We start from the raw sequence: 15,313 nt of genomic DNA, 5'->3' as shown, positions 1-15,313 counted from the left end.
AAAGCACACACAAAGTCTATAGTAATTTAGAAGGAGAATGCACAAGCCAATAACACAGCAGAGTTTATACTGTTTAGCACTTAGGTATAAAGCGTAAGCTAGTAATTAAGCAAGCTAGGTATACAGCGGAAAGATCGCGTAAACGTAAGCAGTAGCGGGCTAGCGTAAAGCGGCACAGGCTTCGCGTCGGAGTTGAGATTTCGACTGGCGGCGCACGGGCCGCGGAGGGCGCGCGAGGTTGCGCGGGCGCGCGGGGCAGGGAACCTGCCTCCGGACCGGTATCGACGGCCGCTCGACTTGACCAACAAATAACCTACGGATAAAATATTTTGTGCGTTCTCGATGTATCACGACAATTTATCCGTCGGGCACGATACGTTTGGTGTTGTATGATTGTGTGTGATGTATGTGAACTTAGTATTAATGTTAGTAGGTATTGTTAGTGTAAATAGTATTGTATTTAATAATAACAACTATACTAAATTAAACTTACATAAATATTAACTAGTGTGTAAGATTTATATATTGTAAATATTATACGTAATACAATGTAGGTATAAGTGTAGGTATATACGGTACAGTGTAAATAGATAAGAATAAGTGAAATACAATATGTACCTAAACAATGAATGAAAATACAATTCAGTTCAACTGAAAATACAGTGAATGTATAAATGTAGGTAATAAAATCGGGAAGATACCTACATCACTCCCCTCCAGAGGCCGTCACTACGGACGATAAAAATCTGGAAAATGGACTTGACGACCAGAGCGAGTTGTCCGAACAGGATTTACTATTTTCTCTGGTGGTGGGTCAATAGTAGTAGGCAAGTTAGTTTTGTCAGTGAGTATGAAGGCCGGCTTGAGGCGGTCTACTGATACTGTGACATGTTTGCCCTTGATTAGTAATTTATAAACCTTGTCTCCTCTTTCAATAACTTCATGGGGTCCGGTGTATGCAGGTTGCAGTGAACCTCGCAATAGTCGCAATGCATCGTCTCTCAGGAAAACATGAGTCGAAGTGGCGAGATCCTTGTATACAAAAATTTTACCATGACCGTGACGTGAAGTTGGTACAGGTTGTAGCTTCTCGGCAAAAGAGCGTAGGCGGGCTAATAATTCTGTCATATCAGTACTGCTGTCTACGCTATGACCAAAGAACTGACCTGGTAGTCTTAATGGCTCGCCGTAAAGAAGTTCGGCGGAGGAGGCTTGCAGATCTTCTTTAAAAGCACTCCTTATACCTAATAAGACTAGTGGAAGAGATTCGGACCAGGTAGAGTTGCTGTGACACATTATGGCGGCTTTAAGTTGTCGGTGGAATCTTTCCACTAGACCGTTGCACGCCGGGTGGTAGGCAGTCGTCCTCCGATGTTTGAAACCAGCTAGAATGGACAAATGGTGGAAGAGGGACGATTCAAATTGCCGGCCGCGGTCGGTAACTATATCTGTCGGACAACCAAATCGCGCTATCCAGCCAGATAATAAAGCCTTGGCCACCGTTTCTGCAGTCATATCCTCAATAGGAATGACCTCTGGCCAACGTGTGAACCGGTCAACAGCTGTCAAGCAGTAACGGTAACCACTTGACATTGGTAAAGGTCCAATCAGGTCGATATGCACGAACTTGAAACGTGCAGGAGGTAAGTTGTAAGTACCTAATGGGGAATACACGTGTCGATTGACTTTAGCACGCTGACAAGATTGACAAGCTTGTGACCAATTCCGACAGTCTTTGCGCATGCCTGGCCAAACATAGCGTTGTGCCACTAACTTGGCACTAGCGTTTGCACCAGGATGGCTAAGAGAATGAAGACTATCGAAGATTTGCTTACGCAAAGGCTCGGGTATGAACGGTCGTGGCGTCGGAGTACTGACATCGCAGTACAACTCCAAACGACTGCCAGGTACGTTCATTTTCCGTAGACGAAGTGATGATGATGCATCGTCCAGGAAGAGAGCTAGCTGTTGGTCAGAAGCTTGAGCTTGTGCAATAGCTTCATCATCGACGGTGGTAGTCTGCAATTCACTAACACGAGACAGTGTGTCGGCCACAATATTGTCCTTGCCGGCAATATACTGTATGTCCGTTGTGAATTGCGAGATGTAGTCTAGGTGTCTGTACTGACGAGGCGAGCAGTTAGTTTTCCTCTCACGGAATGCGTAACAAATCGGCTTGTGGTCAGTAAACACAGTGAAATGGCGGGCCTCGAGCATGTGACGGAAGTATTTAATGCCTTCGTATATAGCTAAAAGCTCACGATCGTACGGTGAGTACTTTTGCTGCGAAGAACTAAATTTCCGTGAGAAGAAAGCTAACGGCTGCCATGTGTCGTCCTTGAATTGCTGTAAAACAGCACCCATCGCTAGGTCAGATGCATCGGTGATCAATGCGAGTTTGGCCTGACAATCTGGGTGAGCCAGCAATGTCGCACTGCAGAGGTTGGACTTGCAGTCCTCGAATGCTTGCAGTGAATCTCCTGTCAAGTTAACAGGGTGGGAAGCTTTAACTGAGCCAGTGAGCAAGGCATTCAGAGGAGCTTGTGTTGCAGCAGCTTGGGGCATAAATCTGCGGTAAAAATTTATCATGCCCAAGAATCTCCGGAGCTCTCGAACTGTGGTGGGCACGGGGAAGTTTTTGATGGCCTCCACCTTGGAATCCAACGGCTTTGTTCCTGCTGTGGAGATTTGGTAGCCAAGAAAGGTAACCTCAGACTTACCAAAAACACATTTAGACGTGTTGATAAGGATGCCGTATTCCTTCATTCTCGTGAAGAGTTGTCGGAGATGACTCTCGTGCTCTACCTCGTCTCTAGAAAACACCAGAAAATCATCGAGATAACAGTAGCAGAAGTAGAGTCCGCGAGTCATCTCATCCACGAAACGTTGGAAAGTTTGGCCGGCATTCCTTAGACCGAACGTCATAAAAGGAAATTCGAACATTCCGAACGGGGTGGTAATGGCGGTCTTCGGAATATCGTCCACGCTGACAGGGATCTGGTTATAGGCCTTGACCAAATCAATGGTAGAGAAGACTCTACAACCAGATATGCTGTGGGAAAAATCGTGTATGTGCCTTACCGGGTATTTATCGGGTACAGTTCGAGCGTTGAGAGCTCGGTAATCACCGCATGGCCTCCAACCGTTGTCTTTCTTAGGCGCCAGATGTAGAGGTGACGACCAAGAACTCTCCGATGGCCGGGCAGTACCGCTGGCCAACATCTCCTCGAACTCCTGCTTGGCGATTTTCAGCTTGTCTGGAGCTAACCTACGAGGGGATGAGGAAACAGGGGGACCAGGTGTAGTACGAATGTGGTGTACGGTGTTGTGTAGAGTCGTACGTGTCGTGCCAGATGGTCGAGTAATCTCCGGGAATTCAGCGAGAAGTTTGTGGAAACGCGTGTCACCAGTCGAGACCTTAACTGAAGTTATACTATTACATGTTAAGTCTACAGAACCAACAGTTGACAGAGAAGTGGTATTATCAATAAGGCGCTGATTGCGACAATCTACAATTAAATTATAGAATGAGAGAAAGTCTACACCAATAATAGGTTTCGTCACATCAGCCACTATAAAACGCCACGGATAGTCTCTACGTAGTCCTAGGTTCAGGTTCAGTTGAGCAAACCCATAGGTATCGATGGTGGTACCATTGGCTGCGCACAACTGGTAGTTGGTCTTCGCACGCCGTTCACGCAGGGCAGATCGAGGGAAGACGCATAGGTCGCTTCCGGTGTCCACAAGAAATTGTGCTTTCGATCTGCGATCTGTAACGAACAGGCGACCGGTGGAGCTGGGACAATCGTTCGTCGCCATCACTGATTGCCCAGGGAGTTTTCCGCCTTGTAGTCGCATGGGTGGATGCATGTCTTCGCCCTGCTGCCGAACTTGCCATGGTACCAGCATAGGGGATGCTTCCGGTAGCTGGATTGTGACCTCTCCCTTGACCGAGCAGAATGACGAGTCTGTGCATGATTGTTCCTTGATCTGGAACGCGATCTGTGCGATTGCATGCTGAGTGCTCTTACTTGCTGCGTCAGTTCGGCTATTTGCTTAGCCATTTGGTCCATGGAGCTGCCAGGTGAAGTGTGGTGGGAAGTCGAAGCTACTTGCGGTGACGGTGGAACGACTTCATGGATCCTGTCCGCCAGGTCGGCAAGCGTCTCGAGCGAAGCGGTGGGTTGAGAAGCGAGGATGGTCTGGATTCTACTACTCGGTAGTCGGCTCGTCCAGATGCCAGACAGGAACTCTTCGGGTAGGCCGGGTCCAGCTAAGTTGCGAAGGTGCCGTAGAAAATGAGATGGCTTTCTGTCACCGATCTCCTCTCTATCCAGAAGTCTCTGCAGCTTCTTGGCCTTGGACTGAGACAAGGTACGCGTATGAGCTCAGTCTTCAGCTTCTCATACTTATCAGTAGCCGGTGGGTTTAAGACGAGCTCCTCCACGAGATCTGCGTACTGAGGTTCAAGGTTGCTGAGGATGTGGTAAAATTTGGTCTCATCGCTGGTGATCCTCGACAAGTTAAATTGAGCCTCCATAAGCGCAAACCATATTGCAGGCTTCTCCGGCGAGAACTGTGGCGATTTTACGCCGACTCGAAAAATATCGTGACGTGCGTCAGTGGAAACGGGATTTTTCGAACCGCCTTCTCGAACGCCGCCGGATTCTGCGTCATCGTTGGACATTGTGCTTGGTGTGTTTTCCTCGGGGTCACCTGTTATAGGCGGGTGAGTGCGTAGTGTTAGCAGGAGTAGGTATTAAATGCAAACACTTACAGTTCAGTCCAGGTTTGTATATTGAACAAGCAAAGCACACACAAAGTCTATAGTAATTTAGAAGGAGAATGCACAAACCAATAACACAGCAGAGTTTATACTATTTAGCACTTAGGTATAAAGCGTAAGCTAGTAATTAAGCAAGCTAGGTATACAGCGGAAAGATCGCGTAAACGTAAGCAGTAGCGGGCTAGCGTAAAGCGGCACAGGCTTCGCGTCGGAGTTGAGATTTCGACTGGCGGCGCACGGGCCGCGGAGGGCGCGCGAGGTTGCGCGGGCGCGCGGGGCAGGGAACCTGCCTCCGGACCGGTATCGACGGCCGCTCGACTTGACCAACAAATAACCTACGGATAAAATATTTTGTGCGTTCTCGATGTATCACGACAATTTATCCGTCGGGCACGATACGTTTGGTGTTGTATGATTGTGTGTGATGTATGTGAACTTAGTATTAATGTTAGTAGGTATTGTTAGTGTAAATAGTATTGTATTTAATAATAACAACTATACTAAATTAAACTTACATAAATATTAACTAGTGTGTAAGATTTATATATTGTAAATATTATACGTAATACAATGTAGGTATAAGTGTAGGTATATACGGTACAGTGTAAATAGATAAGAATAAGTGAAATACAATATGTACCTAAACAATGAATGAAAATACAATTCAGTTCAACTGAAAATACAGTGAATGTATAAATGTAGGTAATAAAAATTTTACTTATTAATTCTTTTATAGTCCTTACCGCTCTTTCACTCAAACCATTGGACTGCGCATAATTTGGGGAACTCGTCGTGTGCTTAAAACCCCACTCAGTGGCGAATTTCTTAAATTCTTTTGAAGCATACGCCGGGCCATTATCTGTAATGAGCTCATGTGGTATACCGTACCTTGCGAACTGCTCTTTCATCGCCGTCACTACAGCCCTGGTTCCGATATTATTCAATTGTGCAACTTCAATGAAGTTAGAAAAATAACCTATGATTACGATGTATTTATTGTTTCCGTACTCAAAAATATCGGAACCTAGTTTGAATCATGGGAGGTCGGGTACGCTGTGCGGCATCAGCGGCTCCCGGCGCGGGCGCGGCGCCGCCTCGGCGCAGGCGCGGCACGAGCGCACGGCCGCCTCCACGTCGCGCGCCATGCCCGGCCACCACATGACGTCCCGCGCGCGCCGCTTGCAGCGGTCGATGCCCAGGTGCCCCTCGTGCACGCGCGCCAGCATCTCGCTGCGCAGCCGCGCCGGCACCAGCACCAGCTTGTCCTTGAACAGCACGCCCTCCACGTACTCGAGTGTCTCTCTGTGCGCCCAGTGTTGCCGTACCCTCACGTCACTATCACATTTATTAATAGGCCAGCCTGACAATATATAGTTTATTAATATTTTACATTCGTCATCTTCGAGTGTAGCCTGCCTTAAGTCCTGTAATCTCTCCTTGCTGAACCTAACATTTTCAAGCAAAAAACAAGACTGCTCTTCAATCTCATCAGAAAGTTTATTATCCAGCATTACATCCGGTAACGCTGCCCGCGACAATGCGTCTGCTAAATACATATACTTTCCGGGTTTATATACGACCTTGAAGCTATAACCTTGAATTCGGAGCATCATTCTCTGCAGACGCGCCGGCACAGAGTCGAGAGACTTGAGAAACAGCGCCTCTAGCGGCTTATGATCCGATTCAATGATGACGTCAGTCCTCCCAAAGACATATTGGTGGAAACGCTCCAGAGCAAACACAATGGCGAGTAACTCTTTTTCGATTTGTGCGTACCTGCGTTGGGTATCGGTGAGCGTGGTGGAGGTGAACTCGACGGGCCGGTCGGCCTGCAGCAGCGCGGCGCCCAGCGCGCCCGCGCTCGCGTCCACCGTCAGCAGCACGGGCGCCGCCACGTCGTACAGCGCCAGCACCGGCGCCGCGCACAGCGCCGCCTTCAGCGCCGCCACCGCGCCCGAGTGCACCTCGTCCCAGCACCACGCCACATTCTTTTTTAATAGACTTCGTAGTGGCTCCACCGTCTCAGAATAGCGAGGTATAAATTTCGACAAATAATTGACCATACCGATAAAACGTTCAAGGCCTGCTCTGTCTGACGGCGTCGGCATTTCCTGCATAGCTTTTAATTTGTTTTTGTCGATATTCATACCTTTCGCACTGAACGTGTGGCCTAAATACGTAACTTTCTCTACGCAAAACACACACTTATCCTTGTTAAAGCGGATACCAACCTCTCGAGCCCGCTCGAGTAGACGATGTAGTCGCAAGTCATGTTCCTCCTTGCTCGAAGCCCAGACTATAATATCGTCGACGCCCTCCAGTAGGCCTAGACAAAAGCCATTCTACAAACGTTAACGACTATCGCTAAAAAAAATTTGTTTGGATTTGACATTTGGTTACGACAGCTAGCGAAAACGAAAAAAGAATGATAGCCAAAAGCCGGAATTCTTATCGTTTAAAACTTCTATCACACATATTAATTAAAACATAAAATGAATCAAACAAAACATTAAACAAAAAAATCAGTCTTTAGTTTTATCAAAACTTCTAAAAGACATACTTACTAGTAACATGCTTCTAACTACTATAGTATATTTGAATTAAAATCTTAACAAATAATCAACCAACTTATAATATAAGATTCTCTAAGATAGAACGAAGGCGTCTGTAGCTGCAGATGGAGAAAGAAAGGGAGAAAATGCACCATAATATTATACGCCTAAAACGTTTAAAATATTTTGATTGACTTGTAGCAAACTGTTTAGAAGTTCATTTGTTCTTACTGCCACTTGAATTCTTTCCGACTCTAAATGCAGCCGCAGCATTTCCCTTTCGTGGTGCATTTTCTCCCTTTCTTGTTCCATCTGCAGACGCCTTCGTTCTATCTTGGTGAACTCCATACACGCCCTTTCAAACGGCGTTTCTCTTCTCCTGCGTGTTCTTCGTTGCGGAGTAGTGGGTGAGGACGAATGGGGCGACTCCAGCTCCCTGTGTCGCTGTCGCCGAGGCGCAGCATGGCGTTCTCGAGGCTGTTGGGGGAGCTCAGCAGGCTGTTGGGGGAGCTCAGCAGGCTGTTCGGGGAGCTCAGCAGGATGTTGGGGGAGCTCAGCAGACTGTTCGGGGAGCTCAGGCTGTTGTGGGTCATTGACTTCTGTAATAAATCAATCTTCTTCTTCTTATCGTGTCGACGACAAACCAACAAAGTCGCTAAATAATACATGCCCAGAACTGGGCCACTGATACTGCACCGCTGGTAGCGGTCATGAGCTCTTCCCGCGTACAGGTGTAAATCAATCAATATATATTATACAAGATTAGTCTTGATATAATTATATACCTATACATAGAATATACTCAAAAAATTGTTAAAATATACATATAAGGCAAAGCTTACCAGCTTGAATGATGATAGACGAAGCATCTTCTCTATGCACTAGATTTGCATGACTTGGATTCACTGGACGTCTCTAAAAATTAATTTTAGTTATTAGGTGCTATCATATTGTAGGTAATATGTATAATAATATAAATCAAATATTTATTCTAAGTATGAGAAATAACATACATTGAATCCCAACTCTGAGATGTTAGGCTGACCCTCCACAGCATTAACTCCCATTATGGCAATCAGCCTTTCTTCCGGCGCTGTGAGGGTCAGCCCATTACTTGGGCCTCCCCCCGTTCCAGACGTGTGCCGCTTAATCAAGATGGCTTTTTTTTTAGTTTTAGTTTTCCAGTCCGCCCATACCTTAAAAGAATTAGTAATTTAATAAATAACTTGTAAGATGATAAGAATTAATATTATAATATATAGAGCCAGTATTCTAAGACAGTAATCTAGACATACTTTTTTCCATTTTTCGGTGGATTTTAGTACCCCCCCACCCATGGAGTTCAGAAGTTCCGTTAAGTCGGTCCATAATTGGTTTGACAACAACCGCCCTTGTGGACCAGGCTGCGGTTTTGCCAAGTCACCATGGCTAAAACAAAGAAAAAACAATTAAAGTTATAACCACCACCCATGTGACACTTGCAATCAAATTTAAATTACAATTTACATCTAAGAATGATACAAAGTATGTAGTCTTAAAGAAAAACCAATAATAGTATAAATTTATATCCTTGTAAAGGTAATACATACTTTTCCATAAATTCTAACAGCGCCATTTGTTGTTCCTGGCTCGCTCTCCCTTGCCTTGGCTCCATTTCTGAAAATATGGATATAAAACCATTTATTTGCATTTGTAGGTACATATGAAAACATAACACACAAATATGGATGTTCAAATGTATGGGTATTAGAAATGATCTCATTGCTAATGGTTATCCCCCTGTATTTTCTTTATAAATGTATGAATTTGAGACAGTATTATTATGGTCTTAAACAATGCCGTATGATTAAATTTTACTTCGAAAATCTGCTTCATTTGCCCTTAGTACATTGACGTATATTTTGCCTTAGTAACATTAGTATGTAAAGTCGGCGATTATTTATAAAAAAATAGTAGGTAAGTACTTACTGATACGTATCAATGATAATTTTAAATCACTTTCAGTTAAAAGCCAAAGTTTTTGTTTTGATGAGTTTTGAATGCTCAAACTGAGAATGACATTTAATGACAATTTGTTTGACAGTTCGAAAGACGAAAACCATAGACAATTTAAACTTTTATCGTACGACGCTGTAGAAACAACGTTCGCTAAGCGCATTGGCGTTTGGCTAGCAAATTATAAGCGTAAACGCCTAAGCGTCAACGACTGTAGAAATAGATTCGCTCCGGAGCGTATGGCTTTTGTCTAGGCCTACAGGTCCTCCAACAGTTGTCTCACCTTCGCATGAAATACTTCTGAAGCTGAATTTATTCCGTACGGTAACCTTAAAAATTGATACCTACCGAAAGGAGTACCGAATGTACACAAGTCGGCGCTTTCGTCATCTATCTGGACCATCCAGAACCCCGACCGGGCATCTAGCTTACTGAAGTACCTGGCCCCCTGCAGCTTGGTGGCGATGTCCGTGAGCGTGGGCAGCGGGTAGTGCGCGCGCCGGATGACGCGGTTGAGCGGGCGCGGGTCGAGGCACACCCGCAGCTCGCCGCTCTTCTTGGGCGCCAGCACGATGCCGTTGACCCACGCGGTCGGGTGACTCACCTTCCGAATTACTCCCAACTTTACCATGTTATTTAAGGCATCTAATAACTTGTCCCTAACACCGATAGGTATTTTCCTGACAGGGCACACCGTCGGACTCGCATTCTTTTCTAGTTGAATTTTATAAGTCCCAGGCAACTTCCCTAACCCGCTAAACAATTCATTATACTGGTCCATATTGATAGATAAGATTCGTTTTATCAATCCTAACTCATCACACGCATTCTTACCTAAAACACTTTGACATTCGTGCGAGGAAATAACAAACACAAGATTGAAAACTTTGTTTTTATATAACCATGATATTTTATACGTTCCAAGTATAGGTATGTAATTCCCACAAAACGACTGTGCTTTAATTACTTTTGGTTTTATATCGGCTGAATTAAATCCTAATTTTTCAAATGTAAACAATGATAAAACATTAAGGTCGGAACCTGTATCTAATTTGAACCTTATTTCCATACCATTAGAGGCTAAATTTAAACATTGATACCATTTATTGCTACTATTAGCGTTACATACTTGTTCATCTATAGTTGATACATAAAACAAACCGTTCTCATCACCTTGGTCATCCTCGCACAACTCATATACCTTTTTGTAATGACCTCGCTTATTGCACACATAACACCTGACTCTTTTTGCTGGACACCTTGAGCCACTATCACAACGATCCGCACCGCAATCCATACAGCACCGCGCGGCAGGCTCGTCCCGCGGGCGGGCGGGCGCGCCCTGGCCGCCGTGGCCACCCGCGCCGCGCCCTCGCCGCGCCCAGCCGCCGCCGCCGCCGCCGCCGCCGCCGCCGCCGCCGAACCTCGACCCTCCGCCGTATATCGCGTCCACGGCTCCTGCTGCAGCACCTGCCTTCACACCTTCAATCTGCTGATTCTCCTCCGATGACATCTCACTCGCTTGACATATTCTGACGGCTTTTTCTAACGTCAGGTCATCTGTCCTGAGCAGTCGGTCGCGCACAGCATAATCCTGGACCCCACATACAATGCGATCTTTGACTAAACCGTCCTCAAGAGTTTCAAACTCGCAATGTTGACTTAGTAATTTTAGGGCAGTTACGTAATCGTCAATGCTTTCACCTTTCTCCTGGTTTCTGGTAAAGAACTTAAACCTTATCATTGTTGTATTCGGTTTAGTGTTGAAATGTTCGTCGAACATGGAGTAAATTATGCTGACGTCATCCCGATCAGCTTCCTTTTTAAATTTGAACGTCGAGTAGATATCATAACCTTCGGGTCCGATCAAGTTGACAAGCAAGCTCGCCTGGACATCTGCAGGTTCCTTGTGTACACCCGAGGCTTTTAAGAATATCTTAAACTGTTGTTGCCACTTGCGCCACGCGTCCGCGCGGCTCGCCGGCCCGCCTTCTAGAACAAGTCCTGCCGGCGGTCGCGCGTGTTCCATATTGTTTATAATATAGGAGTACTGCACTGAACAACACTTATTTACACTAAATATTCACTCGTAGCCCCGGAATTATAGCAATTAATTAATTTAACAACACCGCTGCCACCATGTTGTGAATAATACACGATGGTTGGATAGTGACTGATTTATTTATGCTTACCCACACATACACAATATTCGATCATGACATCTTCCCCGTAAAAAAAACAAGTTCTTATTTATAATCTTCGTAGGTACTTACATCTATACTATACTCTAAACAAAGATAATTATGTCTTACAAATACTTCTTACATTATTCAACCATGTATATGCCAGTATGCTGGGCAGTACGTGCCAAAACCCTGACCGCGTTCACAATCTCAAGCTAGATCTCTAAACATCGTCCTATTCAGGAGGTAAATGGGCCTTGAGTCATAGACTAATTGTCCAAGTATATCCTGCGACCTTGAGTCATAATGGTTGATGAGACCACCAAGAATATCGCTGTTAAGTACCACGCCTAAGTGCATAAAGCCTTTCCCCAGTTAGCTTCAGGGTCTGATTATCCTGTCAAGCTGGTAACATGGAGGGTCGTGCCAGTTAGCGATGCGAAAGCAAGCTACTGGTAAACACGCCGACCAGAGGTCCCAAGCGATGACTTCGGTTAGAATAATCCAATAGCGATCTTTCGAAGCTTTGAATCCTAACGCCAGATTGCCTTCAGCGTCAAGCCTAAGCGATGACACTGGGTAATTGCGCTCCTAATACACCCGCCGTGGGGGCTTCGCCCTGGGTTACCAAGGTCATCATCCCTTCCCTATTGTGGTTGCCAGCTTAGCCTTGTAGCCGTTCTGGCGGGATTTGTTACCCCTACTAGTTTTAACCACGGGTCCCTGCTTAGTTCAGAGCCATTAAGGCCAGTAATGGCCCGAGGTCTAGAGTGCCCTGCTTAGTGCATAACCTAAAGGCCAGGTATACACTCTTAACCTTTTACCAAATTCCAAACGATCAGTGCCGTCAGAACAATCCCCACAGGCATGCTACCAGTTACCATAGATGCTATGTAGTAACATATTCCAGCCAACAAGAGAGTGCCCTGCCAGTTCTGACCCATGACCAGGTAAAAGGTTTCTCCAACTACCTTCCAAACCATATCGATGAGCAAATCAATAACCTTTTCATACCATATTAATTCTCTGTTGATAGATGTCAGATGTTCCGGTTGCATGGTGGTTGGATGTTCTAACGTGACTGTTGGGCATTCACAAATGTCCTTCCCACATGATAAGGTAACCCTATCGCTCCAATCAACAGCCGATGTTGCAGCAACTGGCCAATACGTGAAGTTTTCACCCCTTATATTGAGCACAGTGCTACAAAGGCCATTTCCAGTGTGTTGTTCTAGGTTTAATGGGTATCTCCATCCCAAATTGCATTTAACCAGAGAGTTTATTAGAGTACTGAGACTTTTCTCTTTCGTAACGAGTAACCAATGTGGATTGATCCATCTCCTTAAACCGTTTTCCAATGCAGCATTTTTATAGGTTTTTCCGTCCAGGTAGAGACTGTACCATTTGTACATCTCGTGTAGCTGGTAGTAACCGTCCTCCTTAGCCACAACATGGAGAATACCATGTGGTGTGACTACGGGGGGGTCTGATCTTAAGACTCGGTACCACCCAGGTTGTCCCTGTCGCTTTTCTTGCCTGGATCCCTTAATGCCGATGCAATCCTCTACGGTCTTGATCTCTAGAAATTCGATCTCGGATGTTAATACTCTGTTGCCCAGATAGCTGCAGTCTTTCTTGTGGAATTCTTCTATGCAGTGATCTTTAGTCCCTTTAGACTGCAGCCACCATGTATCCAGGGGCGTATTTAAAGATTGCGCGCCCTGGGCTCCTGTAGTTTTCCGCCCCATCAAGGAATGAAAGAAAACAAAAAGAGTAGTCAGTGTAGAGTACCTACCGACCTACATAAATGTATAAGAACATTGTGGTCATAGATTTGCATAGATAATGATATGATATCTTCCGAACAAAAAAAAAAATTTCTGGATAGACGAGTACATTTTAGAACGTTTAGAAATAAATTTGTGCAGAGCGATTGAGGGAGGCAATTTTTTTTTCTTAAAAAAATACAGAGGCGGGAAAAAATAGACTATTCCACCAGTTCAGAAAAGAATAAATACCGGCTTTCATACTTAAAAAAATCCAGCACTGCTCGTCACAAAAATACCTCAGAGTGACCCTCACGTACAAAACCCACTGCCAAAACACCAAGAAGAAAGTCAGCTCCCGAAACAACCTTCTGCGACGGCTTACGTCTACCAGCTGGGGCGCCTCTCCACAAGTTCTACGAATTCTCAGCCGAATTTGCCTGCCCCATATGGGCAAGATTCCCATTCCTCAAAGCCTGAAGACAAATGTCTTCAACCAGTGCGTCCTGCCAGTAATGACGTATAATGCAGAGACGTGGATACTGACGGTAGGACTGGTCCACCGATTTAAAGTCACTCAGCATCCTATAAAGAGAGCTATGCTTGAAGTTTCTCTGATGGATCAAATCAGAAATGAGGTTATCTGTCAGAGGACTAAGGTTACCGACATAGCTGTCAAAATATGCAAGCTGAAAGGGGCAGTGGGCTGGTCATATCTGCCGAAGAACCGATGACCGTTGGGGTAGACGAGTTCTCAGGTGTGTTGTGGAGCTGCCCTTATTTGTATCCGTCTATACTCTTGAATTATCCAATATACTCAGTCTTAAAGCAACCGGCGTTTCACTCAGATGTCCCCGTAGCGACAACCCTTATATGGCGACCTTGCCAGTCGGCGCGACTCGCGTCGCGTCCTGTCCTGTATTTAGTGCGGAGATAAAAATAATTAAATAATAATTAATGTCGGAACATTAAAGTGAAAGAATTAATTAATTAAATGGTGGCGTGTACCTAGATATTTTGGGACTATCCGTGAAAATAATCGTGATCGTAATGTTCGCATAATACTATATTATTTTTTTCAATGAACGAGACATAAAGAAGAAATAAAATCATGGGGAAGCCTCAGTCTAAGGAAGAAATAATAATAGCGCAGAACGCAGCGGGTTCGAATGCTTCTTCATTAGAGGAAATTAAAACCCATCTTAGTACGACCAATGTAATCCTGACTGCAATGATTATCATGTTCCTGTTTGCTGGGTGTCTCTTCATGGCGAAATTATACAAGAGCTGCCATACAAAGTGGATTCGGCGTGAACTGAACAGCGGGCATTTGCGGCGTTCGGTGTACCGTCGTCGTGGCAATCCGGACCACAAGGAAGATGGTTTGGAGCAAGTGTGAACAGATACATTAAAAATTGCCAGTTAAAGTGATCGCGTAAAATTCGTAAATTCGTAAAATTCGTAAATTAGTGCATGACGACGCGACCGTCGGTTGATGTATATGGGCGGCTGCGACATTCCGATGCCCATATGGAGATTAAGTGGTAAACATGGACTATAAGGTACCGATTTTAATTAATAATTAAACTCTAAGCTATTGTTATTTTAAAGTAGACTAAAGTATAGGTATAAAAATGGTCAACTGTAATTTGCCATGGCAGATAAGCTTAAAAATATTATATGTAAGTTAAAGTTAATAAAAGATAATCTTGTAAAATTAAGTCAGGCTAGAAGAACGCCAGAAACTTTAAAAAATAAATATGATGAAGCTTCTAGAGTATATGCTGAATATGTCAAGTGCTCGGAATTAATAGATGAGCAAATATGTAATAGCGAGATAAAAGGTTCCGATATTATATAATTAACTATTATATAGATATTAATTAACTTATCTGTCACTTGCCATAAATTTCCAAATAAGCTTAAAGAAACAATTGTCCGTCCAATCCATAAAAAAGGAGATCGTAAAAATACTTCCAACTATAGGCCAATAGCAATACTTTCAAGCATCGATAAAATTATAGAAAAGTG

General features: G+C 44.6%; 1 protein-coding gene across 1 annotated transcript; it reads right to left on the bottom strand.

Moving 5' to 3' along the window:
* Positions 1-7,263: 7,263 nt before the first annotated feature.
* LOC119694461 lies at positions 7,264-9,592 on the bottom strand. The gene is made up of 6 exons (XM_048625391.1): positions 9,307-9,592; positions 8,928-8,994; positions 8,634-8,766; positions 8,352-8,534; positions 8,181-8,253; positions 7,264-7,937 (listed from the first exon to the last, which is right to left on the bottom strand). The coding sequence occupies exons 1-6, from the start codon at positions 9,494-9,496 to the stop codon at positions 7,498-7,500; spliced, it is 1,086 nt and encodes a 361-aa protein (XP_048481348.1). The 5' UTR covers positions 9,497-9,592; the 3' UTR covers positions 7,264-7,497.
* Between the last annotated feature and the right edge of the window lie 5,721 nt (positions 9,593-15,313).

The sequence above is a fragment of the Plutella xylostella genome, chromosome 14 (genome assembly GCF_932276165.1).
Source record: "Plutella xylostella chromosome 14, ilPluXylo3.1, whole genome shotgun sequence".
NCBI classification, from domain to species: domain Eukaryota; kingdom Metazoa; phylum Arthropoda; class Insecta; order Lepidoptera; family Plutellidae; genus Plutella; species Plutella xylostella.
The sequence above is the reverse complement of the archived record's forward strand: the minus strand, read 5'-3'. Positions and strand labels throughout refer to the sequence as shown.

Excerpts from the sequence above, each read along its gene's own strand:
- LOC119694461 (XM_048625391.1), bottom strand. The coding sequence starts at position 9,496 with ATGCGCTTAGCGAACGTTGTTTCTACAGCGTCGTACGATAAAAGTTTA. Across the intron at positions 8,995-9,306 it reads ATTATCATTGATACGTATCA|AAATGGAGCCAAGGCAAGGG; the intron begins GTAAGTACTTAC and ends CCATATTTTCAG. Across the intron at positions 8,254-8,351 it reads TCTCAGAGTTGGGATTCAAT|AGACGTCCAGTGAATCCAAG; the intron begins GTATGTTATTTC and ends ATTAATTTTTAG.